Source organism: Triticum aestivum, chromosome 1A (assembly GCF_018294505.1).
Source record: "Triticum aestivum cultivar Chinese Spring chromosome 1A, IWGSC CS RefSeq v2.1, whole genome shotgun sequence".
Lineage (NCBI taxonomy): Eukaryota > Viridiplantae > Streptophyta > Magnoliopsida > Poales > Poaceae > Triticum > Triticum aestivum.
Window position 1 is genome coordinate 493,797,541 of NC_057794.1, and position 27,628 is coordinate 493,825,168.

The following is a 27,628-nucleotide window of genomic DNA, read 5'->3' on the forward strand; positions in this document are numbered from 1 at the left end:
ACCGGTGGGAGCTCGAGCCGGTGGTCGCTCTGGGCGGCGCGGCGGCAAGGCGGCGTTGCGAGGTGGCAGGGCGGCGACGCACGGTGCGTGGTTGGGTGAGGAGTTGCTTGGCCTTGGGCGCTGGCCCAAGACGGCCGGATGTTGCGGCGTGCAGGTGCACCGGATCTGGCGCGGCGGCTGCGCATGAGCTTGGCTCCGGGGCTTCGCACGAGGGACGACTGCATGGAGGCGCGGGCACAGATCTGGCGTCTCCAATCGCGGGATTCGGCGCTCTGTTTCGGTGTTGGCTGTTGGAAATATGCCCTAGAGGCAATAATAAAATGGTTATTATTATATTTCCTTGTTCATGATAATTGTCTATTGTTCATGCCATAATTGTGTTATCCGGAAATCGTAATACATGTGTGAATACATAGACCACAACACGTCCCTAGTGAGCCTCTAGTTGACTAGCTCGTTGATCAAAAGATAGTCATGGTTTCCTGACTATGTACATTGGATGTCATTGATAACGGGATCACATCATTAAGAGAATGATGTGATGGACAAGACCCCATCCTAAGCATAGCTTAAAGATCGTGTAGTTCGTTTGCTAGAGCTTTTCCAAATGTCAAGTATCATTTCCTTAGACCATGAGATTGTGCAACTCCCGGATACCGTAGGAGTGCTTTGGGTGTACCAAACGTCACAACGTAACTAGGTGACTATAAAGGTGCACTACAGGTATCTCCGAAAGTGTCTGTTGGGTTGGCACGAATCAATACTGGGATTTGTCACTCCGTATGACGGAGAGGTATCTCTTGGGCCCACTCGGTAATGCATCATCATAATGAGCTCAATGTGACCAAGTGGTTGATCAAGGGATCATGCATTACGGTACGAGTAAAGTGACTTGCCGGGAACGAGATTGAACGAGGTATTGGGATACCGACGATCGAGTCTCGGGCAAGTAACGTACCGATTGACAAAGGGAATTGTATACGGGATTGATTGAATCCTCGACATCGTGGTTCATCCGATGAGATCATCGAGGAGCATGTGGGAGCCAACATGGGTATCCAGATCCCGCTGTTGGTTATTGACCGGAGAGTCGTCTCGGTCATGTCTGCGTGTCTCCCGAACCCATAGGGTCTACACACTTAAGGTTCGGTAACGGTAGGGTTGTTGAGATATCAGTATACGGTAACCCGAAAGTTGTTCGGAGCCCCGGGTCAGATCCCGGACGTCACGAGGAGTTTTGGAATGGTCCAGAGGTGAAGATTTATATATAGGAAGTCAAGTTTCGGCCATCGGGAAAGTTTCGGGGGTAATCGGTATTGTACCGGGACCACCGGAAGGGTCCACCGGGTGGGGCCACCTATCCCGGAGGGTCCCATGGGCTGAAGTGGGAGGGGAACCAGCCCATAGTGGGCTGGTGCGCCCCCCATGGGCCTCCCCTGCGCCTAGGGTTGGAAACCCTAGGGGTGGGGGCGCCCCACTTGGCTTGGGGGGCACTCCACCCCCCTGGGCCGCCGCCCCCCTTGGAGATTGCATCTCCTAGGGCCGGCGCCCCCCTAGGGGTCCTATATATAGTGGGGGGGAGGGAGGGAAGCCGCACCCTAGCCCCTGGCGCCTTCCTCTCCCTCCCGTGACACTTCTCCCTCTCCCTGAGCTCGGCGAAGCCCTGCTGAGATCACCGTTGCTTCCACCACCACGCCGTCATGATGCTGGATCTCCATCAACCTCTCCTTCCCCCTTGCTGGATCAAGTTGGAGGAGACGTCTTCCCAACCGTACGTGTGTTGAATGCGGAGGTGCCGTCCGTTCGGCGCTAGGTGATCGGTGATTTGGATCACGACGAGTACGACTCCATCAACCCCGTTCTCTTGAACGCTTCCGCTCACGATCTACAAGGGTATGTAGATGCACTCCCCTCTCCCTTGTTGCTAGATGACTCCATAGATTGATCTTGGAGATGCATAGAATTTTTTTTAAATTCTGCTACGTTCGCCAACAGTGGCATCATGAGCTAGGTCCATCCGTAGTTTCTATGCACGAGTAGAACACAAAGCAGTTGTGGGCGTCGATATTGTCAATTTGCTTGCCGTTACTAGTCTTATCTTGATTCGGCAGCATCGTGGGATGAAGCAGCCCGGACCGACCTTACACGTACGCTTACGTGAGACTGGTTCCACCGATTGACATGCACTAGTTGCATAAGGTGGCTGGCGGGTGTCTGTCTCTCCCACTTTAGTCGGATCGGATTCGATGAAAAGGGTCCTTATGAAGGGTAAATAGAAATTGGCATATCACATTGTGGTTTTGGCGTAGGTAAGAAACGTTCTTGCTAGAAACCTATAGCGGCCACGTAAAAACTTGCAACAACAATTAGAGGACGTCTAACTTGTTTTTGCAGCATGTGCCGTGTGATGTGATATGGCCAAAAGGATGTGATGAATGATATATGTGATGTATGAGATTAATCATGTTCTTGTAATAGGAATCACAACTTGCATGTCGATGAGTATGACAACCGGCAGGAGCCATAGGAGTTGTCTTAATTTATTTATGACCTGCGTGTCAACATAAACGTCATGTAATTACTTTATTTTATTGCTAAAGCATTAGCCATAGTAGTAGAAGTAATAGATGACGAGACAACTTCAAGAAGACACGATGATGGAGATCATGGTGTCATGCCGGTGACAACGATAATCATGGAGCCCCGAAGATGGAGATCAAAAGGAGCAAATGATATTGGCCATATCATGTCACTATTTGATTGCATGTGATGTTTGTCATGTTTTACATCTTATTTGCTTAGAACGACGGTAGCTTAAATAAGATGATCCCTCGTAATAATTTCAAGAAAGTGTTCCCCCTAACTGTGCACCGTTGCGAAGGTTCGTTGTTTCGAAGCACCACGTGATGATCGGGTGTGATAGATTCTAACGTTCGAATACAATGGGTGTAAGCCATATTTACACACGCAATACACTTAGGTTGACTTGACGAGCCTAGCATGTACAGACATGGCCTCGGAACACGGAAGACCGAAAGGTCGAGCATGAGTCGTATAGAAGATACGGTCAACATGAAGATGTTCACTGATGTTAACTAGTCCGTCTCACGTGATGATCGGACACGGCCTAGTTGACTCGGATCATGTTTCACTTAGATGACTAGAGGGATGTCTATCTGAGTGGGAGTTCATTGAATAATTTTATTAAATGAACTTAATTATCATGAACTTAGTCTAAAATCTTTACATTATGTCTTGTAGATCAAATGGCCCACGCTAATGTTGCCCTCAACTTCAACGCATTCCTAGAGAAAACCAAGCTGAAAGATGATGGCGGCAACTATACAGACTGGGTCCGGAACCTGAGGATCATCCTCATAGCTGCCAAGATAGATTATGTCCTAGAAGCACCGCTAGGTGACGCACCCATCCCAGAGAACCAAGACGTTATGAACGCTTGGCAGTCACGTGCTGATGATTACTCCCTCGTTCAGTGTGGCATGCTTTACAACTTAGAACCGGGGCTCCAAAAGCGTTTTGAGCGACACGGAGCATATGAGATGTTCGAAGAGCTGAAAATGGTTTTCCAAGCTCATGCCCGGGTCGAGAGATATGAAGTCTCCAACAAGTTCTTCAGTTGTAAGATGGAGGAAAACAATTCTGTCAGTGAGCACATACTCAAAATGTCTGGGTTGCATAACCGCTTGACTCAGCTGGGAGTTAATCTCCCGAATGACGCGGTCATTGACAGAATCCTTCAATCGCTTCCACCGAGCTACAAGAGCTTTGTGATGAACTTCAATATGCAGGAGATGGAAAAGACCATTCCTGAGGTATATTCAATGATGAAATCAGCGAAGGTGGAAATCAAAAAGGAACATCAAGTGTTGATGGTGAATAAAACGACTAAGTTTAAGAAAGGAAAGGGTAAGAAGAACTTCAAGAAGGACGACAAGGGGGTTGCCGCGACCGTTAAGCAAGCTGCCGGGAAGAAGCCAAAGAATGGACCCAAGCCCGAGACCGAGTGTTTTTATTGCAAGGGAAGTGGTCACTGGAAGCGGAACTGCCCCAAATACTTAGCGGACAAGAAGGCCGGCAACACTAAAGGTATATGTGATATACATGTAATTGATGTGTACCTTACCAATACTCGTAGTAGCTCCTGGGTATTTGATACCGGTGCGGTTGCTCACATTTGTAACTCAAAGCAGGAGCTGCGGAATAAGCGGAGACTGGTGAAGGACAAGGTGACGATGCGCGTCGGGAATGGTTCCAAGGTCGATGTGATCGTCGTCGGCACGCTACCTCTACATTTACCTACGGGATTAGTTTTAAACCTCAATAATTGTTATTTAGTGCCAGGACATTGTATCAGGATCTCGTTTAATTCGAGATGGCTACTCATTTAAATCCGAGAATAATGGTTGTTCTATTTATATGAGAGATATGTTTTATGGTCATGCTCCGCTGGTGAATGGTTTATTCTTAATGAATCTCGAGCGTAATGTTACACATATTCATAGTGTGAATACCAAAAGATGTAAGGTTGATAATGATAGTCCCACATACTTGTGGCACTGCCGCCTTGGTCACATAGGTGTCAAACGCATGAAGAAGCTCCATGCAGATGGACTTTTGGAGTCTCTTGATTACGAATCATTTGACACGTGTGAACCATGTCTCATGGGTAAAATGACCAAGACTCCGTTCTCAGGAACAATGGAGCGAACAACCAACTTATTGGAAATCATACATACTGATGTGTGCGATCCAATGAGTGTTGAGGCTCGCGGTGGCTGTCGTTATGTTCTCACCCTCACTGATGACTTAAGTAGATATGGGTAAGTCTACTTAATGAAACACAAGTCTGAGACCTTTGAAAAGTTCAAGGAATTTCAGAGTGAGGTTGAGAATCAACGTGACAGAAAAATCAAGTTCTTGCGATCAGATCGTGGGGGAGAATACTTGAGTCACGAATTTGGCACGCACTTAAGGAAATGTGGAATAGTTTCACAACTCACGCCGCCTAGAACACCTCAGCGTAATGGTTTGTTCGAACGTCGTATTCGCACTCTATTGGATATGGGGTGATCTATGATGTCTCTTACCGATCTACCGCTGTCATTTTGGGGCTATGCTTTAGAGGCTGCCGCATTCACTTTAAATAGGGCTCCGTCGAAATCCGTTGAGACGACACCGCATGAATTATGGTTTGGGAAGAAACCTAAGCTGTCGTTTCTAAAAGTTTGGGGATGCGATGCTTATGTCAAGAAACTTCAACCTGAAAAGCTCGAACCCAAATCGGAAAAATGCATCTTCATAGGATACCCTAAAGAAACTATTGGGTATACCTTCTACCTTAGATCCGAAGGCAAGATCTTTGTTGCCAAGAATGGATCCTTTCTAGAGAAAGAGTTTCTCTCTAAAGAAGTAAGTGGGAGGAAAGTAGAACTCGATGAAGTATTACCTCTTGAACCGGAGAGTGGCGCAGCTCAGGAAATTGTTCCTGAGGTGCCTGCACCGACTAGAGAGGAAGTTAATGATGATGATCATGAGACTTCAGATCATGTTGCTACTGAACTTTGTAGGTCCACAAGGACGCGTTCCGCACCAGAGTGGTACGGCAACCCTGTCTTGGAAATCATGTTGTTAGACAACGGTGAACCTTCGAACTATGAAGAAGCGATGGCGGGCCCAGATTCTGACAAATGACTGGAATCCATGAAATCCGAGATAGGATCCATGTATGAAAACGAAGTATGGACTTTGACTGACTTGCCCGATGATCGGCGAGCCATAGAAAATAAATGGATCTTTAAGAAGAAGACAGACGCGGATGGTAATGTAACCATCTACAAAGCTCGGCTTGTCGCTAAGGGTTATCGACAAGTTCAAGGGGTTGACTACGATGAGACTTTCTCACCCGTAGCGAAGCTGAAGTCCGTCCGAATCATGTTAGCAATTGCCGCATTCTATGATTATGAGATATGGCAAATGGTCGTCAAAATGGCATTCCTTAATGGTTTCCTTGAGGAAGAATTGTATATGATACATCTAGAAGGTTTTGTCGATCCTAAGAATGCTGACAAGGTGTGCAAGCTCCAACGCTCGATCTATGGACTGGTGCAAGCATCTCGGAGTTGGAACATTCGTTTTGATGAGATGATGAAAGCGTTTGGGTTTACACAGACTTATGGAGAAGCCTACATTTACAAGAAAGTGAGTGGGAGCTCTGTAGCATTTCTCATATTGTATGTGGATGACATACTGTTGATGGGAAATGATATAGAATTCTTGGAAAGCATAAAGGCCTACTTGAACAAGTGTTTTTCAATGAAGGATCTTGGAGAAGCTGCTTACATATTAGGCATCAAGATCTATAGAGATAGATCGAGACGCCTCATTGGTCTTTCATAGAGTACGTACCTTGACAAGATATTGAAGAAGTTCAATATGGATCAGTCAAAGAAGGGGTTCTTGCCTGTATTGCAAGGTACGAGATTGAGCACGGCTCAATGCCCGACCACAGCAGAAGATAGAGAAAAGATGAGTGTCGTCCCCTATGCCTCGGCCATAGGGTCTATCATGTATGCTATGCTGTGTACCAGACCTGATGCAAACCTTGCCGTAAGTTTGATAGGAAGGTACCAATGTAATCCCGGCATGGAACACTGGACAGCGGTCAAGAATATCCTGAAGTACCTGAAGAGGACTAAGGATATGTTTCTCGTTTATGGAGGTGACGAAGAGCTCGTCGTAAAGGGTTACGTCGATGCTAGCTTCAACACAGATCTAGATGACTCTAAGTCACAAACCGGATACGTGTATATTTTGAATGGTGGGGCAGTAAGCTCGTGTAGTTGCAAGCAAAGTGTTGTGGCGGGATCTACATGTGAAGCGGAGTACATGGCAGCCTCGGAGGCAGCACAAGAAGCAATCTGGGTGAAGGAGTTCATTACCGACCTAGGAGTCATACCCAATGCGTCGGGCCCGATGACTCTCTTCTGTGACAACAGTGGAGCTATTGCCCTTGCCAAGGAGCCCAGGTTTCACAGGAAGACCAGGCATATCAAGCATCGCTTCAACTCCATTCGTGAAAGTGTTCAAAATGGAGACATAGATATTTGTAAAGTACATACGGACCTGAATGTGGCAGATCCGTTGACTAAACCTCTCCCTAGAGCAAAACATGATCAACACCAGAACTGCATGGGTGTGTGATTCATCACAATGTAACTAGATTATTGACTCTAGTGCAAGTGGGAGACTGTTGGAAATATGCCCTAGAGGCAATAATAAAATGGTTATTATTTTATTTCCTTGTTCATGATAATTGTCTATTGTTCATGTTATAATTATGTTTTCCGGAAATCGTAATACATGTGTGAATAAATAGACCACAACACGTCCCTAGTGAGCCTCTAGTTGACTAGCTCGTTGATCAAAAGATAGTCATGGTTTCCTGACTATGGACATTGGATGTCATTGATAACGGGATCACATCATTAGGAGAATGATGTGATGGACAAGACCCAATCCTAAGCATAGCTTAAAGATCGTGTAGTTCGTTTGCTAGAGCTTTTCCAAATGTCAAGTATCATTTCTTTAGACCATGAGATTGCGCAACTCCCGGATACCGTAGGAGTGCTTTGGGTGTACCAAACGTCACAACATAACTAGGGGACTATAAAGGTGCACTATAGGTATCTCCGAAAGTGTCTGTTGGGTTGGCACGAATCGATACTGGGATTTGTCACTCCGTATGACGGAGAGGTATCTCTTGGGCCCACTCGGTAATGCATCATCATAATGAGCTCAATGTGACCAAGTGGTTGATCACGGGATCATGCATTACGGTACGAGTAAAGTGACTTGCCGGTAACGTGATTGAACGAGGTATTGGGATACCGACGATCGAGTCTCGGGCAAGTAATGTACCGATTGACAAAGGGAATTGTATACGGGATTGATTGAATCCTCGACATCATGGTTCATCCGATGAGATCATTGAGGAACATGTGGGAGCCAACATGGGTATCCAGATCCCGCTGTTGGTTATTGACCGGGGAGTCGTCTCGGTCATGTCTGCGTGTCTCCCGAACCCGTAGGGTCTACACACTTAAGGTTCGGTAACGCTAGGGTTGTTGAGATATTAGTATACGGTAACCCGAAAGTTGTTCGGAGTCCCGGATGAGATCCCGGACGCCATGAGGAGTTCCGGAATGGTCCGGAGGTGAAGATTTATATATAGGAAGTCAAGTTTCGGCCATCGGGAAAGTTTCGGGGGTAATCGGTATTGTACCGGGACCACCTATCCCGGATGGGGCCACCGGATGGGGCCACCTATCCCGGAGGGTCCCATGGGCTGAAGTGGGAGGGGAACCAGCCCCTAGTGGGCTGGTGCGCCCCCCATGGGCCTCCCCTGCGCCTAGGGTTGGAAACCCTAGGGGTGGGGGGCACCCCACTTGGCTTGGGGGGCACTCCACGCCCCTTGGCCGCCGCCCCCCTTGGAGATTGCATCTCCTAGGGCCGCCGCCCCCCTAGGGGTCCTATATATGGTGGGGGGGAGGAAGGGCAGCCGCACCCTAGCCCCTGGTGCCTCCCTCTCCCTCTTGTGACACTTCACCCTCTCCCTGAGCTCGGCGAAGCCCTGCCGAGATCACCGTTGCTTCCACCACCACGCCGTTATGCTGCTGGATCTCCATCAACCTCTCCTTCCCCCTTGCAGGATCAAGTTGGAGGAGACGTCTTCCCAACCGTACGTGTGTTGAACGCAGAGGTGCCGTCCGTTCGGCGCTAGGTCATCGGTGATTTGGATCACGACGAGTACGACTCCATCAACCCCGTTCTCTTGAACGCTTACGCTCGCGATCTACAAGGGTATGTAGATGCACTTCCCTCTCCCTCGTTGCTAGATGACTCCATAGATTGATCTTGGTGATGCGTAGATTTTTTTAAAATTCTGCTACGTTCCCCAACATTGGCAGAGGAGGCGGCTCGGTCAGGCGCGGGCGGCGGCTTGGCCCTCCGACGCGGGCTTGGTGGCCGGATCTAGCGCGGGAGGCTGGTGGCCGTGCGTGGATCTGGAGGGCGTGATGGCGGGGTTGTGATGCTCGGATGCCGGGGCGGCAGCCCCGGACCTCTTCTTCAGCGACGGTAGCCGTGGTGGCTGCGTGGGCAGTGCCACGGCTGGAGCTCGGGGCGCCGGTACTCTACGACAGTGTGTCGGCCCTCGGACGTGCTAGGGACGCTTGGTACTGGCTGGTGGGTTGGCTGTAGCTGCTGTGTGTGGCGCCGGATCTGACCAGACGTGGCTGGTTTTGGCTCCTCCGGTGGTGATAGGGTGGCCTGGTCGGCGGCTCTGCGTGGTGTAGGTGGCGGCGGCGAGGCTGTTCTGATCGGCAGCTCCTGGCTCTGGTGGTAGGTGGTGGTTCAGGCGGGTGGTGGCTCTCGTGTGCCGGTTCGAGGGAAGGGCTTCCTTTGGCTGCTCGGGGCGAAAGCCTTGCTCCGGCATTGGCCAAAGCTGGCGGCGGCGATGCCTATGGGCGCCGCACACCTTCTTGGAGGCATCGTCGTTCGAGGGCCTTCGACCTCTTCTCTCTCACTCCGGGGGAAACCCTTGCTCCAGTTCTTGGAGCGGATGATGGCGGCGCTCCGGTGTCGCGGTCCTTCTTGGAGGCATCGTTCTGGAGTGGCCTTGGCCTGGGAGAGCCATCGGCTCGGGTGGTGCGCGGCCTCGGGGCCGGCATGGAAGTCGGAGCGGCGGCTCCGGATCTAGTCGTCATGAAGGGGTGCCGGCATTGGTCACGTGGGTGGCAGTGTCGTTGGCCAGCCTGGTGCGCGGCCTGGGGGTCGGCGTGGATGTCGGAGCAGCGGCTCCGGATACGATGGTTGGGTGTCGGCTCCGGTTGCTCGGGTGACGAAGCTGACAGCTCGCCTGGTGCGCGGCCTCGGGGTTGGCGTGTGGGGTTTCTATCTCGGAGCGGCGGCTCCGGAGATGGTTGTAGAGTGTCGGCTCCGGTTGCTCGGGCAGCAGAGCAGGCGGCTCGCCTGGTGCGCGGCCTCGGGGTCGGCGTGGATGCCGGAGCGGAAGCTTCAGTCTTGGTTGTAGGGTGTCGGCTACAGGTTGCTTGGGTGATGGAGCCGGCGGCTCGACTAGAGCACGGCCCTGGGGTCGGCATGTGTTCATGGTGCCCTGTTGAGGGTGTGTGTTGTAACGGTTTTCGCCCGGGTTTCCGTTAATTAACCGGGCAACTCTTTTCTGCTTAATGAATGAAAGTGGGAAATCTTTTGCCTTGTTTAAAAAAACAATATTTCATTGGGATGGCAATATTTTCACTCGGACGGCGATCTTTTACTCAAATGACAAGCTTTCACTTAGATGGTAAGTTTTTCACTCAGATGGGCACGTATTCAAATACCCATACACGTACATACTTGATACTCACACACCGGCCGGCATGTAAACATGGATAGCCACGAGCTGTTTTTTCTTTTCGAGACCGCAAGCCACGAGATGACAGAATGGCTGAGATAATCAAGAGTTGCGCGAGTCGCTGAGATTCTATCTTCCACGTGAATGAAGGACTCTCTTCGGCCCGGTGAACTACGAAGAATAGCTCTTCGGCCAGGGTAGAAACGAAGAGACCTCTCCCGTCTTCGGCCACGGCTCAGCGGAAGTGTCACTCTTCGGCCTGGGCACGGCCGACAGGGTATATAACTGAAATATCTTAAAACGAGTATATTGTTTTGCAATTTTGTAAAAATAAAATAATATTTTAAAAAAATTCCCTCGGTTCTCCCACGTCTTATTAACTTACTAAAATAAAATAATTTTTTCTTGGGTAAGTGAATATGTTCTTACTCCCTTCATTCTTTTATGTAAGGTGTATTTTTTGGCATGATAACTAAGGAATATAATTTTACAGAATTTAGGAAGAAATTAGCCTTGACTAATTCTAAACTGTTGAGAGAAAACTTTTTCTTCCGAAACTCCCGGAACGTCGCCAAGGGCGATTAGGGTTTCACGGGTGGAACTCGACGGCGCGCGCCGATCTCCGGCGTGGCGCACAGGATCGTGATCCCGAGGATGGCTTCATCAGCGGGGCATGGCCATGGGAAGGAGCCCCTGTCGCCGGGCGCAGCAAGGGCGAAGCTGGCGGAGGCCCTGGATAAACTGGACATTACTGAAGAAGAGGCGACGCCGCTGGTTCTCGATGTAGAGAAGAAGGTCAGCCGGAGAAGTGGTTGATAGCGGGGAAGGTTCTGCACCGACGTGTTCTACACATACAGACAATCATCAGCGCACTTCGGCCGGCATGGGGTAACCCTAAAGGTCTGATCTTTAGATCGGTAGAGGAAAACACGTTCGTGGCTGAGTTTGCGAGCAGGAGAGATCATGATCGAGTTTGGGAAGGTTCGCCTTGGCATGTAAGTAAAAACGCCATCGTCTTGTCGGAGTTTGATGAATGCATGTGGCCTTCTGAACTAAGCTTTAGCAAGATTCATATGTGGGCAAGGGTCATCAACTTGCCCTTCAATCTACGGGGAGAAAAGTGGTGTGCTGCAATAGCTCAACAGATTGATAAGCAAGCTTCTGGGGTGCAGTTTGATCATGTTAATGGCTATCTCAGAGCTAGAGTGTCAGTTGATGTGGACAAACCGTTAAGGCGCTGGATCTTAATTGAGTCAGCGAGGAGGAAACAGACGGACCTGTATGACATCCAATATGAGAAGGTTCCGCACTTCTGTTTCTCATGCGGAAGGTTGGGCCACTCTGATTTGCATTGTCCGACCCCGGGGACTCGAGATGCCAATGGGGACCTCCCCTTTGGAAGAGGACTGCGGGCGCCGGAAGATCGCAGAGCGCCAAGTGCTAGCGAGAACTCGTCTCGAGATCAATCAAATAGTCAAAAGAACAAAGCTGAGACAAGAGGTTCAAGTAATGTAGCTGAGAAAGGAGCTGAAGTTAATTCTTGGGTTAAGAGCAAAAATCTAAATAAACACAAGGGAGGCCTGCAGGAGAAGAAACAAGAGTACAGGAGGGTTATACCCTTGCTGATGGAAAAGGCACACGACCCAGAGGATGGCCAGGGGGGCGTTGCAGAGGTGCTTTCGGAATCCTCTGAGAGAAGTGGTGAAGGCGAGAGGTTGCTGAAGAAGAAGAAACCTACCCCCGTCAATTCCGGGGAGACGACAGAGGCTGCAGCGTAGCCCTGCCGGGCACAATGAATTGCCTCAGCTGGAACTGTCGCGGGCTTGGGAACCCAACGACAGTTCGCGAGCTTCGCAGTGTGGTGAAGCAAGAAGGGCCCGGTCTCTTATTTCTGATGGCGACTAAGATTGCGGCAAAGAGGGTAGAAAGTCTGCAAAATCTTCTAGGCTTTGCGGGCTGTTTTGCAGTTGATAGTGATGGTCTAAGCGGTGGCATTGGTCTATTCTGGACAAGTGAGGTTCAGGTGGATCTTCAGAGTTTCAGTTCGGGGCACATAGACGTGATGGTGCAGAATAATAATCTGAATCGAGATAAATGGAGATTTACGGGGTTTTATGGGGCCCCTCGAGCAGCAGACAGAGACCATAGTTGGAGATGTCTTCGAACTTTGTTTTCTATCCAACATCCGGCTTGGTTATGCGTAGGGGATTTCAATGAAACATTGTATGCTACTGAACATTTTTCGCTCGCTGCCCGGCCTGAATGGCAGATGCGTGCGTTCTGTGAAGCAGCTGACGATTGCTTGTTCCAAGATATGGGGTGGTCTGGGACAGAGTACACTTGGGATAATGGCCAAACAGGTGACGATAATGTCAGGGCCCGACTTGACAGAGCGTTTGGGAACCCAGCATTGATCCAGCTGTTCGGGCACTCAAGAGTTTGGCACATAAGTACTACGGACTCCGACCATTGCTTGGTCCTGGTCGAACTCCGCACGGATGTGGCCGAGTGGAGAAGGGGAGGGAAGCAGTTTCGCTATGAAGATGTATGGCAGACACATGCAGACTATGATAGTGTTGTCTTGAATAATTGGCAAAAGGGAGCTGGTTTGCATGGTCTGACTGGGGTGATTAATGCGCTTAATACCATGCAGAGTTCCTTATCTACATGGGGCGCACGTGAGTTCGGCAGCCTGACGGCGAAAGTGAGGAAACTTCGACAGAGGTTGAACCAGCTTAGGAGCCGTGCGGGCAGGAGAGGTCCAACTGATGAAGAGAAATCTATAGTCAAGAAACTACGTGAAGCACTTCATCAGGAGGAAATTTGGATGCGCCAGAGATCTAGAGTACCATACTTGCGCGAGGGCGACAGGAATACAAATTTTTTTTCACGCACAAGCAGCTCAACGCAGGAGAATGAACAAAATTGAGGGACTTGTGCGAGCTGATGGGTCGGTATGCCAGTCCTGGGCAGATGACCATGAGGAGGTACAACAGTTCTACACAACTTTGTATACATCTCAAGGAGTCAGACCCCTTGATGAACTGCTGGACTTGGTTCCAAATAGAGTGACAGCACCTATGAATGCACACCTAGATAAGCCATTTACGGCAGAAGAGGTGAGGGTGGCGCTGTTTCAGATGGCCCCATCCAAAGCACCCGGAGTGGACGGATTTAATACGGGATTTTTTCAGAGGCACTGGCCACTGTTGAAAGATGACATAACCCCGGCAGTGTTGAGTTTTTTGAAGGGGGGCAAGCTTCCAGAAGGAATGAATGACACATCCATCACCCTCATCCCAAAGGTTCGGCATCCACAAAGAATAACCCAATATAGACCTATTTCTCTTTGTCCTGTGTTGTACAAGATTGCAGCAAAATGTATTGTTAACAGGATGAGAGATTTCCTCGACGACCTTGTAAGTGAGGAGCAAAGTGCTTTTGTGCCTGAGCGCCTCATTACAGATAATGTTCTTATTGCTCATGAGAGTATCCATGCAATGAAGAAAAGGAGAAAGGGAAAGAATTGGGTATGTGCTGTCAAGCTGGACATGATGAAAGCTTATGACCGCGTCGAACGACATTATCTTCATGTGATCATGACCAAGTTGGGCTTCAGCTCGTCCTTTATCCGACTGATTATGAAGTGTGTAACATCAGTGCGGTTCGCGGTTCGAGTGAATGGGGAGTTGCTGCCGTTTTTCACCCCCTCTAGGGGATTCAGGCAAGGATGTCCCATGTCACCTTATTTATTCCTTTTGTGTGCCGAGGGCTTTACTACACTCTTAAACAGATATGGTGGAGTGTATGCAGACAAGGGGATTCGAGTGTGCACCCAGTCACCGTGGATTAATCAACTACTGTTTGCAGATGATAGTCTTACCTTCAAGCAAGCTAAACTGGAGAGTGCAGAGCGTCTAAACAACATTCTCAGGATTTATGGTGAGTGTTCGGGACAGTGTGTTAACAAAGAGAAGAGCTCCATCTTTTTTAGTCCAAACACTCCAAGTCCAGTGCGAGCAATGGTGAAAACTGCGATGGGTATATCAGTTGAGGCATTCAATGAGAGGTATTTGGGCCTCCCCACAGCAGTTGGACAGATCACCTCAGACACCTTTGATTTCGTTGGAGAAAGGGTGAGGTCAAAGTTGAATGGGGGTACAGAAAGATTTGTTTCTTGCGCGGCGAGGGAAGTGCTTATCAAGGCAAGAGCACAGGCGGTGCCAACATACACTATGAGTTGCTTTAAACTCATGAAAAAAGTGTACAAAAACATCTCCTCACCGCTGGCAAAATTCTGGTGGAGCAGTTCTATAGATCGAAGATCTCTACATTGGATAGATTGGAAGTCCTTGTCGCTTCCAAAGATTAGAGGAGGCATGGGATTTCGTGATCTGGAATGTTTCAATATTGCATTGTTAGGGAAACATGCATGGAGGCTTATCACCAGCCCGAACTCGTTATGCTCTCGGGTGTTGAAAGGCCGCTATTTCCCGAACACAGATTTCATGCATGCTACTGTTCCGTGTAACGCCTCGGCTACCTGGCGAGCGATCGTTGCCGGGAGGGCGGCACTGCATACTGGCCTGCTAAAACGGATTGGCGATGGCTCGTCCACGCGCGTGTGGCAGGATGGATGGCTACCAGGCAAGCTTTCACTGCGGCCCAATGCACAAATCGGTACAACACCTATCAATCTTGTTTCAGACCTGATCGATGATGTGACTTGGTCTTGGGAAGCTGGCCTTGTTCGAGAAAATTTTATACCACCAGATGCTGATACTATTTTGAATATTCCACTCAGACAAGGAGGTGGTGATGATTATTGGGCTTGGGATCATGAGAGATCGGGTTCCTATACTGTGAAGTCAGCGTATCGTGCTCTAATGACGCATAACAAGCATTCAGCTCTAGCGGAAGGGGCGACTACAGAATCGTCAGAGAATAATAAGCAGTTATGGACTCGTCTTTGGAAGCTCAAAGTGCTACCTAAGGTGCGTGTGTTCTAGTGGAGGGTCCTCCGTGGCATTCTTCCAGTGGAGAGCACACTACAGTATAGGCATACTGCAACCTTAGCACGATGTAAGGTGTGCAAGGGAGATGATGAAGATTTGATGCATGCTTTGATCAAGTGTTCACATGCTCAAACTTTTTGGACAGAAGCTCGAAAATGGCTGCAGGTCAAGCTACCGGAGTTACACCCTATGACTTGGTGTAGGGATATTCTTTGCGACTCTCGGTTTCAGAGAGTGACCGGGCAAAAATTGTTACTATCATGTGGGCTGTTTGGACCTCTCGCAATAATATAACGCATGACAGAGCAAGTATGAACCCGGCGCAATCTCTCAAACGTATAAGAGAAACTCTTGCCTTGCTGGAGCTTCCCTTGGAATAGACGAAGGTTCTACCTGGCTATGGCTGGAGGCCACCTGATCAAGGCTGGACAAAGGTAAACACAGATGCTAGTGTTTCAGTGATTGAACACAGAAGTGGAGCTGGAGGAGTGGCACGGACTTCCTCGACCTTCTTGGCTGCCTGGAGCAAACCCTACCCCCACATCACGGACCCGTTGATAGCTGAGGCGTCTGCTTTGCGAGATGGGGTGATATTCGCACAGCTTCGAGGCTTTTCACAAGTGCTCATGGAAACAGATTGCTTAGAATTGGTTCACCTATGGCACTCGCGACGGTTTTCGCGCTCCATTGTAGCGCCGCTGTTATTAGAAATAGAAGAGCTAGCCTTATCTTTTCTATCTTTTGATGTTCAACATGTATCGAGAAACTCCAATATGTCGGCCCACTTGTGTGCTAAACATGCTTGCACCTTGGGGATCACCGACTGCTGGATGGACTCCCCCCCTAGCTTCCTCATGACCAGCGTTTTGGCTGATCGTGCGGGAACAGAGTATAGTTGAATAAAGCTCGAAGTTTCCCGCAAAAAAAAGGAAGATATACAGGCAATCGGGAAAGAGATACTTTCCTTCTTTTGCTATAAGGAGATATACATGCAATCGAGGGAGATATACTTTTATATTTTAGGGCTAAAAAGGAATTACGAGGAATTAAAAAATTGGACCTTACTCTATAAAATTTTATCAGAAAACAAATACATCCTATATAAAGGATTAGATGGAATACCAAATAATTGTTTAATAATAAGATAATGGGTAAATCATGATGATTGTATATAAAAACTTTCTATAATTTTAGCCTACGATCACGGGTCAGTCTAATAATGCTTATGCTCACGTTGCAATCCACGTGCAATTATCTAGTGTAGTTCAAATATGTGGAATTCTATACCTGATATAATGTGCGAAAGTACTCTTTTGGCCCCGAACTCAAATGAGCTTGTGATGAACAGTTAAATTCAGAAAAATAAATAAATTCAAACAATTCTGATTTTTCTGTTGCAAACAATTATAAATGTTTTGAGTGCTTGTAAATTTCATCATGAAATGACATTTGTGGAAGTTAAGGCAAAAAATACAGAATCATCACTCTAAAATGCTTTTGGAAATAACATTTTTAGAGTATCAATTTTGTTTTGCCATGGCTTCTACAAATGTCCTTTCAAGATGAAACTTTCCAATCACTCACAACATTTGCCAATGTTAGTCACAATTTTTTTTTGTTTTTTTTTGTTTTTTCAACTATTTCCATTTTTACTGTTAACCCAAGTTCATATGAGCTCGAGCTAAGAAACTTCATGTCCATATAATATGGTGCATTCAGGATTTATGCATAAATAAGGCCGTGATACTTTTGAAACATATCCAACGTGTTAGTTTGTTACAAATATGCGTCCGGGGATATAATCTACTACTCTCTCCTATCCATATTAATTGTCGTTAATTTAGTACCAGACGTGCTACCAAGTTTCCAGTTACTTGGTCGAACAAAGGCACCACGAGAATTTGTTTTTACTTATCCTAGATAGGTTACAATCCTATGACCAGATTATCCTTCTGCTAGTTTTATATGCTTGTTAATCATATCTGCATACACAAATGACGGCACTCTTGCCCATGTGAGATGTGACGGCACCGGCGGGAAAATTGCAGCCCATCTTGTTGGATCTCCAATGTAGTGTGGAGTGAGCCCGAGAAATCCGAGGCGTGAATAGACTATGCTACCTGGTAGATCAATAGCTTGCGAAACACAGTCAACCATGTCATGCCGTGCCCTCACGGTGTCGACACCCTCACTGCATCTCAACAATCTTTTGTTTTCTGCACAGATCACATCTCAGGAGAAAGAGTATTACTGCACCAGCACAGGCTGCGGCCTTGACCAGATGCCCAAGTTGACATTGGAACTTTGAAAGATGCTCAAGTTGAGCATTGTTAACTCTAGGGAAGCCATTTGTCCAACCGTCAGTGGCTCCAAAGCCATCCAATCATGGCTCAGTAGGAAAGTGTGAAGCGGCGGAAGAGAGCTGGTGCTGCATCTGCAACTCTGCATGCATGGTGGCCAACTGCGGGCGTCTTGGACGCAGAAATGGCGAGAGATCGAAAGTGCTTAGCATCCATAACAAAAGGGTAAGGTGGTGCGCACATAATATTACCCAAAAGTGGCGCGCTGCAACCTCTCATGCACCACATGCGTATATACTGCTAGATAGATAGATATATAGATGAAAAGTTGCATGACGTGAATGGCAACTCTAAAGTTTCCCCCTGTTGACATTGGGAATATCGGCTTGCTGTTCATAATATCCGGTTCTTGAGAAAGTCTCCACGCGAATCGGATACGTTCACACCGATATAATATCTCATTTTACTAGGTACACTGGCTTGCAGCTCTGTACTGGTATATAGGCGTGCGTACGTCGTCTCTCCTGCCGCTCATCACCGTTGTTTAGCCTCCGACGACTAGACCATGGCAGCAGCCGCCAGTCTCAAGCTCGCCGCCCTGTGCCTGCTCTTCCTCGTCGCCGTCTCCTCCCTCCCCCTGCTCGCCCGCGCCGAGTGCGAGTGCGAGGCCGGCGGCGAGGAGGAGGAGCAGGACAAGGCGGGCTCGCTGAGGCTCAGGATCATCGCCGTCTTCTGCATCCTCGTGGCCAGCGCGGCGGGCTGCGCCATCCCGTCGCTGGGCCGGAGGTTCCCGGCGCTGAGCCCGGACAGGGACCTCTTCTTCGGCGTCAAGGCCTTCGCGGCGGGGGTCATCCTCGCCACCTCCTTCGTGCACATCCTCCCGGAGGCCTTCGAGCGGCTCGGCTCGCCCTGCCTCGTCGACGGGCCGTGGCAGAAGTTCCCGTTCGCCGGCCTCGTCGCCATGCTCGCGGCCATCGCCACGCTCGTCGTCGACACCATCGCCACGGGCTACTTCCAGCGCGCCGCGCACGCCAAGAAGGCCGCGGCCGTCGTCGGGGCCGACGACGTGGAGGCCACGCCGGCCCATCACGCGCACGTCGGTCACTCCCACGGCGTGTCGGCCGTCGTCGCGTCATCGGCGGCGGCGTCCGACGACGGCGGCGCGCAGCTCATCCGCCAGCGTGTCATCTCGCAGGTGCCGATCCATGCATCCATTCCATTTCATACTACCGCAGTGACTAAGCTGTTGCATCGATCGACGCTTACTGTTTGTACATGCATGTACGCGTGCTTGATCTGAAGGTGCTGGAGCTGGGGATCATAGTGCACTCGGTGATCATCGGCATGTCTCTCGGCGCCTCCCAGAGCACCAGCACGATCAGACCACTCGTGGTCGCGCTAACTTTCCATCAGTTCTTCGAGGGGATAGGGCTCGGAGGATGCATCGTTCAGGTACGTACATAGCAGGTCCGTAAACTGAGGTAGATAATGCAGGCTGACCGTCGGTAAATGAATCAAACTTCTGACAGGCCAAATTCCGCCTGAAGTCCGTGCTGCTGATGGCGCTCTTCTTCTCACTCACCACGCCGGTCGGCGTCGTGATCGGCATCGGGATATCCTCCGTCTACGACGAGAACAGCCCCAACACCCTGATCATCCAAGGGATGCTCAGCGCCGCCACCGCCGGAATCCTCAACTACATGGCCCTCGTCGACCTCCTCGCGGAAGACTTCATGAACCCTAGGGTGCAGGGCAACGGAAGGCTGCAGGTCATCGTAAACCTCTCCTTGCTGCTTGGGACGGCTCTCATGTCCATGCTTGCCATATGGGCCTGAGATATCGTCCTCACCTGAAAAAAAATCGTTTTGAAGAATTTCTCTTGTTCTTGTTCTTGGTTCAGTCATCTTGTGTGTGTGTGTGTGGGGGGGGGGGGGGGGTGCATAGTGAGGTTTTTTTTGGTTGCTTGCTAGTAAAAATGTATACATGTATAGTAGATCAAACTATCAAACTACATGGGGGTCTGGTCTTCCCTTCTTAGGGCATTTTGAACGCTGACCCTCAAATTGCCCACAAACGTCCGGACCGCGCGATTTAGACGTGTTCTGCCGTCCAACACGGTCATGTATCGGTCCGTTGGGCCGTCCGCACACACTTCTTTCCGCAAAACCGGAGACAAGGGGGTGGGGGGTCCGGGCGTTCCGACCGCTATCACGTCCGCTTGTGACTACCCTAGCCCACTCAAAAATCCCCCCTGCCTCTGCCGCGTTTTCCATCGAACGCCTGTGCCGCTTATCACGTCACATTCATGTCGCCCCAGAGCATGCAGCGGTCGACATTGATGCCTGCGATTTGACCAGACGAGAGGGCGACGCTGACTAACGCGACTTCTCAGGCGTCGCCGCCAGGGCTCCGCTGGCTTCGCCGGCACCGTCAGCAGTGGCCAAAGCAACCCTCCGCACCACGCAACAGGAGGCGAAGCGGCTCCTCCGCGAGATGCAGCCATCCGTCGGACAAGGCTATTGTGGCCCTTCGGCGCCCTTCCACCGCCGGAGGGACAACAACGACGGGGACAACACGGATGGCGACCGTGGTGCAGCAGGACAGGGCGTCCACGTGTATAAGGTGGTCGTCCGGTATAGGGTTTAGTTTTTTTTAGTTAAACAATCAAAATACCATCTGTCTTATGTAAAATATATTTGAATTGTAGTGAAATCCACATTGTTTGCTTGAATTTCGTCTGGTTTAGTTAAACTATGTTCGAAATTTACGCGCGTAGCGTCCGATGACCGGCTCCAACATCCATGTCCACAGACAGATGCCGGAGGGAATTTGCGGATCAGCGTTAGATATGCCCTTATCCGTTCATTCAGTATACACCATGGCAACGATCAAAAGTTGTACACAACGAAGCCGTCTCACGTGCGCGGGCGCGGCCGCAGTCAGGGTCACGAATCGACAAATGAAAATGAAAAGATTGACTGCTAAAAGAGACGAACATCTGAGAAAATCGGCAGATGATGTCATGGGCCCTTCATGTGGCTACACGTTACCGAAAACGTCGGGGCCAGCGGTGCCCTCACCCCCCTTCTCCGCGACCAGAAGAGAAGAAGACCCTGTCTTGTTTTCTCCACGGTGTCGACACTATAACAACATGCCAACTTTTTCCTCACCCTGCACGCGACCACCGCCGAAACCGACCTTTTGCTGTAGCTGTTATAGTATTATTATTACTGTAGCTTGGTTTATATTTCTTTTGGCCCGTGCGCCTACTGCTTAGAGGTACTAGTAACATAGAGTAGTAGTAACATAGAGTAGTAGTAACATAGAGTAGTAGTATGGACATATTACTGCTCTATGTGTGGTTAGTCTAATTAACTTTAGATGGTTATGGTTAGTTGTTGTCCGGTCAAAAACAACACATCAAGATGCTCATAAGTAGCTGTAAATTTTATCAAAAAAAAAGGAGATATGAACCTAGAGCATGTGAGCTGTCTGATTAACCATGGTTATGGTTAGTCGTTGTCCCGTCGAAAACAACACACCAAGATGCTCATAAGTAGCTGTAAATTTTACATAGTATGTGAGCTGTCTGATTAACTCTTGGTTATGGCAATGGTTAGTCCTTGTCCCGTCGAAAACAACACGCATTAACAAGACCATAAGTAGCTGTAAAAAACACTAAATAAAGCATTAGTGGTAGTTATATTGGGCCAAATGGAGGCATCAATTCGGCCGCGCGATCGCCGTGCTCTGCCTCGTGGCCGTCCTGGTCGCGCCCGCGCTCGCCGTGCCGGGAGGCGGCGGCGACGACGGCTGCGAGGCCGAGTCGGCCGGGCGCGACAAGGCCCAGGCGCTGCGGCTCAAGATCATCGCCATCTTCTGCATCCTCGCGGGGAGCGCGGTCGGGGCGGGCCTGCCGTCCCTGGGGCGCCGGTTCCCCGCGCTCCGGCCGGAGACGGACCTCTTCCTCGCCGTCAAGGCCTTTGCGGGCGGCGTCATCCTCGCCACCGGGATGGTGCACATCCTGCCGGCGGCCTTCGAGGCGCTGCGGTCCCCGTGCCTCGTGGGCGGGCCGTGGAAGCGCTTCCCGTTCGCCGGGCTGGTCGCCATGCTCGCCGCGGTCGCCACGCTCATCGTGGACACCGTCGCCACGGGGTACTTCCACCGGACGAACGCCAAGCGGGCCGCCGCCGTCACCGACGAGCCGGCGCATGACGACCCGGAATCCGCCCCCGACGGGCACCACGGGCACGCGCACGGCATGTCGATGCTCGCCTCCCCGGACAACGGCGACGAGCTCGTGCGCCACCGCGTCATCTCGCAGGTCAGCACGGTTCCTTCAATCATCAAATATCAAACAGATAGAAACAAAACAGAGCGTTGCAATCGAGTCGGGTGTCGCATCGTGTCTGATTGATTGGCTGGTGGTCCTTTGTTGCGATTGCGAAGGTGCTGGAGCTGGGCGTGGTTGTCCACTCGCTGATCATCGGCATGTCGCTGGGCGCCTCCGACTTCCCGAGCACGGTGCGGCCGCTGGTGCCGGCGTTGACGTTCCACCAGCTCTTCGAGGGCATCGGCCTCGGAGGCTGCATCGTCCAGGTGAGCAGAGCAGAGCACACCACAGTTTCTTTCTCCACGTGCCTGAAAATTTACCACTGAAAGTAACCGTGCACTTCTCTGTTTCACGGCAGGCCAAGTTCCGGCTCAAGTCGGTGGTGGCGATGGGGCTGCTCTTCTCGCTGACGACGCCGGCGGGGATCGGCGTGGGCATCGCGATATCCTCGGTGTACGACGAGAGCAGCCCGACGGCGCTGGTGGTGCAGGGGCTGCTGGAGGCGGCCGCGGCGGGGATCCTGGTGTACATGGCGCTGGTGGACATCCTGGCCGAGGACTTCAGCAAGCCCAGGGTGCAGAGCAGGGCGCGGCTGCAGCTCGCGCTCAACGTCTCGCTGCTGCTCGGGGCCGGCCTCATGTCGCTGCTCGCGGTCTGGGCCTGACCCGACCGCTCACGAAAGATGATCACCTTCTGGACTGAACTGTTTAGGGGGCTGACCTTGGTAGGCAATCAGTAGTAGGCCGGAGCTCAAAGTTTGGACTTTGGAATACAAGGCTGCCGAGCTACCACACACTGATTGCTGATGAGCGGTCGTTAGCGCAGAGCCGAGTTTTTTTTTCTTTGTTCTTTTCTTTTTTGAGAAAAAGCGAAATGCAGAGTTGTGAAAGATTCCCCTCGAATATAATCCAGTTGTCTGTAGATGTTCTTAGCATAGGTGGAATGGAGTAGTGCTTCCCCGCAAAAAATAAATGCGTATATTTATGCACTTCCTTATTTTTTTTAAAATGTCAATCATGCATGTAAAAAAATAAACGTGTATAAAAAATGTTCCAGTTGTATAAAGGGAATGAAAAAAGTAGAAAATGTTAATCATGTGTATGAGAAATGTTAACCATGTGTTTGAAAAATGTCTTGTGACATTTAAAAAATGTCATGCGTTCGAAAAACATGTACGCAACATTTATAAATAATGTTTATACAATTTTAAAAATGCTTGTGTAATCAGAAAAAGTTTCGTACGTTCTACATTATATTTCTAGAAATGTTCACGAGTTTCAAAAATGTGTTCACGACATTTAAGAAAAATCTTTGTGCAATGTAAAAAAAAGCATAGTTCAAAATATAGTTTCTATCATTCAAAGAATGTTCCAACGTGTATCTGAAAATGTTTAACACGTATTCAGAAAATTATTCAAACATGTGTATTAAAAATGTTAATCATGTATTTATTTTACATGCATACGGAAAATATATAACATGTATGAAAAAAGGTAGCCATCAAAACATACGTTTGAAAAAAGTTAGACATGTATAAAAAATGTACCATGCATATAAAAAAATACACATGTGTTGAAAACAAGAAAAAAAAGTAAAAAAACAAGAAAGAAACTGAGGAAAAAAGGAAACAAAAATGAAAATAAAAGATAAAAAGGAAGAAATCGGAAGAAAAATGATGGAAACCACCAAAGAAAAAACGTAGGAAACAAAACCCTTAGAAAAACTGAAGGAAACCACACAAAACAGTAAAACCCCCAAAACCGAGCTACAATAAAGGGGAGGCCCGGTAGAGCGCCCGACAGAGCGATATGATTTGCAAGATCTTAGATCATTTGTAAAAGTTTGCCATAAAAAATCAGTTTTTTAAACATTTTTGAATTTATTGTTCACCCGAGCTCATTTGAGCTCGGGTGCAAAAACCTCTTCGTACTCTTTTCTGACTACTAGTGTGCAGCACGGGCCGGTAAAGGATCTGAATTTTAGCTTGTACATAATACTTCTCGAAATATAGATTGAGATATCTAAAAAACCATGAATAAAATTACCATTCCAAACCATCTTTTGAATGTCTTTTCTCAAATGCAGTACAAACTCACACACTCACATATACACATGTATGTCAACCCTATGAACGCATGCACACACTCATCATTTTTTAAGGGAGCGAGCCAAGAAATTTTGAAATCGACAAAGTCACCATAAGCGTCCCATAGTCGACGAGAATGCCATCTCCTATTTAAGAAATATCGTAGGAAAGCCTAAAATAAATCCAGAAAAGTGAAAGAACTAGTAGGAGAGGAGGAGGATTCTTGAACAATGAGGAATGTCATTCTCGGCAAGAAAAAGCTCCCCATAGAGCTCAAGTAGGCACGTTCACGGCGCTGCCCCCATGTCGAGATGAGCACCCGACCACAACACACTTGTCATGTGCGGAACACCACCACCATGCTGGCATGAACTCTCTGCCTTAAGGTTTGAGTATGGCTGGCCGTCGTGACAACCACCGCATATCACTCGCAGGGCGCTACGTTGTCCTCTTGGCCATGACGGCTGACACCTGAGCCGGGAGACGCGTAAACAATTTGTGATGACTCACACCTTTGCTGTACTATGATCCCCGTGCCTACAAACCATTGTTGGACTTAATGCCTGTGCACCAAATTCAATTGCAAATTATTATTTGTAATGAGTAAATCTGTTTCAGTCCTTCATGCTTCTTTTTTTTAGAAAAGGAGGATGACCCCCGGCCTCTGCATCTGGAAGATGCATACGGTCACTTTATTGATTATTCTCGAGGACCTTACAAAGTATTACACCAATGTGCCTGAATCCACCATCTTGACAACATATGCCATTACTCCTATCCAATATGATGAAGGGGTGCTAGCCGGGCCACTACCCAGACCAGTCACGTAAGCCTAACATCAAAAGCCGCAAGCCGAAACACATTCGAAAGCCCCAGCCGAGCCACATACCGGGTCTGGGGCATAATCCGGTTAGACGCACTCGTGTGTTGTCACCGCCATCTTCCACAGGTCCGTGTTCAGATCAAATTGAGGCTTCTACCTTGTCTGGCGACTCCGCCATTGACGCCACCATGACGCCAAACAGCAACCTCCTCCTGCGCGAGTCCATCTCCGTGCATCGGACGTCGAGCCTCCACAGCGCCATGCCGCCGACATCCGCCGCCATCAATGTGTGAGATGGAGCACCGCTCCACCATCCTCCCAGCCAACACTTACTCCAAAACGACGCCCCCAGGAGAACCAGAACGCGTCGGAGGAAAAGCGGAGGCTTGGGCGAAGAAGGGCACGCCGTCGGCAACTGTCACCGACCCCAAACAGCGCCCGCCACCACCCAGCCCTCAAGGCGGCGCCTTCAAGAAGGTCGCGGCGCCAAAGACGCCGCCGCCGCCCACCGGAGTTAGGTTTTCACCCGAGAAGCTAGGTGGTGGGGAGTGGAAGGGCAGACCTTAACAGACGTCTCCATGAAGAAATCGGCGCCCGCGGGCGTCATCGTCATCGCGGCCGGCCGAAACCGACCCGGGTTTCCCCCGATCTGGATCCCGACCACCAACATCGCCCGCATCCCATAGGCAGGCCATACAGCACACCCAGAGACCCTTGCAGGAGAAGCGCACCGAGCAAGGAAGAAGGCCAGCAGCCAGATATGGCGCCGCCAGCCGCCAAGGCAGCCACGCGAGGCCCCAGGCCACCGGAGATCCGTCGGCCACCCGACCAGATCGCCGGCACCACGCCAACCCCACTGCCCGCCGCAGGAGACAGGGAGCCTCGCCAGGGGGCGCCGCCCGGATCCGAGACCCTCTGATGCAGATCGGAGCGGAGCCGGCCCCGCCGCCGCAGTCCCAGACCGCGCCCCAGGCATGGCCCGTCGCCAGCCTCGTGCGGCGGCGAGGAGAGATGGAGAGAGAGGGAGGTTACGCCGGCGGGAGGGGAAACACCCCCCGAGACGCCCGCTAGGGGCGGCGCCGTCCTTCATGCTTGCTTCTTGATGTGCTTCTGTACATCTCCTGAATGAGGCAGATTTTTTCTGAAGACATATTTGTTTCTTGATAGTTGATACACCAACAAATTGCTTCCACAACGCTTTGAAAATGTCACATTAACATAGAATTCTTTTACCATTCACATGAAAAAAATTCTATCACATCAACGCTATGTATTCATACAATGCTTATGCCACGGACAAATGCATCTTTAAACAAAATGTCACTAGATTGTTGTATTATCCTTTTAGTCGAGTTTTGCTTGGTCCCTATCTTGTGTTATGGCAACATCTCCTTGACCTCTTGGATTTGGTTCACTGGACACAAGGCAGAGACGAGTTTCGCTATAATCTTACTAATAGTGGGTCCCCCTATGTCGGGGGAACGACCCCCCCTCCCTGGTAGGCCACGGGGCCGAATCAAGTCTAAGCACCTTTTCAAAACATCGGGTCGGTTGGCGCCCCTCAGCCCGGCTGGCTCTCCGTCCGGCACCCCGATGCGGCCGACTAGACGCAGCAACCTGGCCAGCCGGCTTGCGGCGGGTCAATGGCCGTCCCCTCTAACCGTGCGACAAGACAACCCTCCATGACGGGAGAGCGTGGCTATAGTGCGGCACCCCCTGGCGACCAGCGTCCGCGTGGCCCGCTACTGTAGGCCCACGACACCGTCTGCCTCATGACACATGGTGCTAAAAGGGCATTTCCCTACTTTATGTTTTGGATGATGATGACAACCCTTTGTGGTCTAAACGTGTGCTATATGTTTCAAGTTCTCGATGCTTAGGCTTACATCGGATTGCTATTACCTCTCGAAGGAAAAGATCGAAGACGTGTCCTCTACGGTTTTATTTTCTTTGGTCGTAGAGTACCCGTACTATCAAGAGGGAATCCTCATTAGGAAGCTCTGGGGGAATCGGTTCACGTACACTTTTCTCACCCTCTCTTTGCCTTCCTCAGGTGTGTGTGAGAGAGAGAGTTTCCTTGCCTCTTCCCCTCTTTTTCTTTTCTGCTCACTGTTTCTACCCAGCGGTTGTACCGCTCTCTGGAGCGGTTGTACCGCTGGGTCTTGTCACTCACTAGTTTTTGCTCGAGCGGTTGTACCGCTGCCTCCGGGCGGTGGTACCGCCACCATGCTCTGCAACAGCTAGGGCAGTGGTTCCGTCCATGTACCGCTCAAGTACCGCTCTCGCCTCTGGTTTGATGCTGTTCTTGGGCGGTAGTGGCCCGGTTGGTCCGGTTGTTCCATGATGACCGGTACCACCGGTGGTCCGAGCGGTTCTTCCGCTCAGAACTTAGCCGCCCAAGAGCTCAAGGCCATGCGGTTGTTCCGGCCAGGCACCGCCCAAGTACCGGTCAAGCTCCTGGTTTGATGCGGTGGTTGTGCGGTAGCCAGGCGGTTAGTACGGTTATCTTTCTTAGCCGGTACTACCGCCCGCCTGTCCGGTTGTACCGCTTGGTAGGGTTCTGCTGTTACACCGTGAGTCCCGGTTGTACCGCTGCAGTGCAAAAACGCAGTAACGGTTGGATCTTGAGGGTGACT

The 27,628-nt window shown here is 50.0% G+C and overlaps 2 protein-coding genes and 1 pseudogene across 2 annotated transcripts; all 3 read left to right on the forward strand.

Annotated features, from left to right (window-relative positions):
* Positions 1–9,920, forward strand: part of LOC123190314 (uncharacterized) — a 28,889-nt pseudogene extending 18,969 nt beyond the window's left edge.
* Positions 9,921–18,244: 8,324 nt separating this feature from the next.
* Positions 18,245–19,641, forward strand: LOC123059913 (zinc transporter 9). The gene is made up of 3 exons (XM_044482467.1): positions 18,245–18,945; positions 19,053–19,202; positions 19,280–19,641. Exons 1-3 carry the CDS (start codon positions 18,316–18,318, stop codon positions 19,583–19,585), a joined length of 1,086 nt encoding a protein of 361 aa, XP_044338402.1. The 5' UTR covers positions 18,245–18,315; the 3' UTR covers positions 19,586–19,641.
* A 602-nt stretch (positions 19,642–20,243) lies between these two features.
* Positions 20,244–22,997, forward strand: LOC123190403 (zinc transporter 5). The gene is made up of 4 exons (XM_044603061.1): positions 20,244–20,383; positions 21,471–22,074; positions 22,200–22,349; positions 22,442–22,997. The coding sequence occupies exons 1-4, from the start codon at positions 20,244–20,246 to the stop codon at positions 22,745–22,747; spliced, it is 1,200 nt and encodes a 399-aa protein (XP_044458996.1). The 3' UTR covers positions 22,748–22,997.
* The last annotated feature ends 4,631 nt before the right edge of the window (positions 22,998–27,628 follow it).

What these genes read in the sequence shown, in the direction of transcription:
- LOC123059913 (XM_044482467.1), top strand. Translation starts at nt 18,316, where the DNA reads ATGGCAGCAGCCGCCAGTCTCAAGCTCGCCGCCCTGTGCCTGCTCTTC. An exon ending in GCCAGCGTGTCATCTCGCAG is followed by an intron (nt 18,946 to 19,052) that starts GTGCCGATCCAT and finishes CTTGATCTGAAG; the next exon opens with GTGCTGGAGCTGGGGATCAT. An exon ending in TCGGAGGATGCATCGTTCAG is followed by an intron (nt 19,203 to 19,279) that starts GTACGTACATAG and finishes AACTTCTGACAG; the next exon opens with GCCAAATTCCGCCTGAAGTC.
- LOC123190403 (XM_044603061.1), top strand. Translation starts at nt 20,244, where the DNA reads ATGCAGCCATCCGTCGGACAAGGCTATTGTGGCCCTTCGGCGCCCTTC. An exon ending in GTGTATAAGGTGGTCGTCCG is followed by an intron (nt 20,384 to 21,470) that starts GTATAGGGTTTA and finishes GGCCAAATGGAG; the next exon opens with GCATCAATTCGGCCGCGCGA. An exon ending in TCGGAGGCTGCATCGTCCAG is followed by an intron (nt 22,350 to 22,441) that starts GTGAGCAGAGCA and finishes GTTTCACGGCAG; the next exon opens with GCCAAGTTCCGGCTCAAGTC.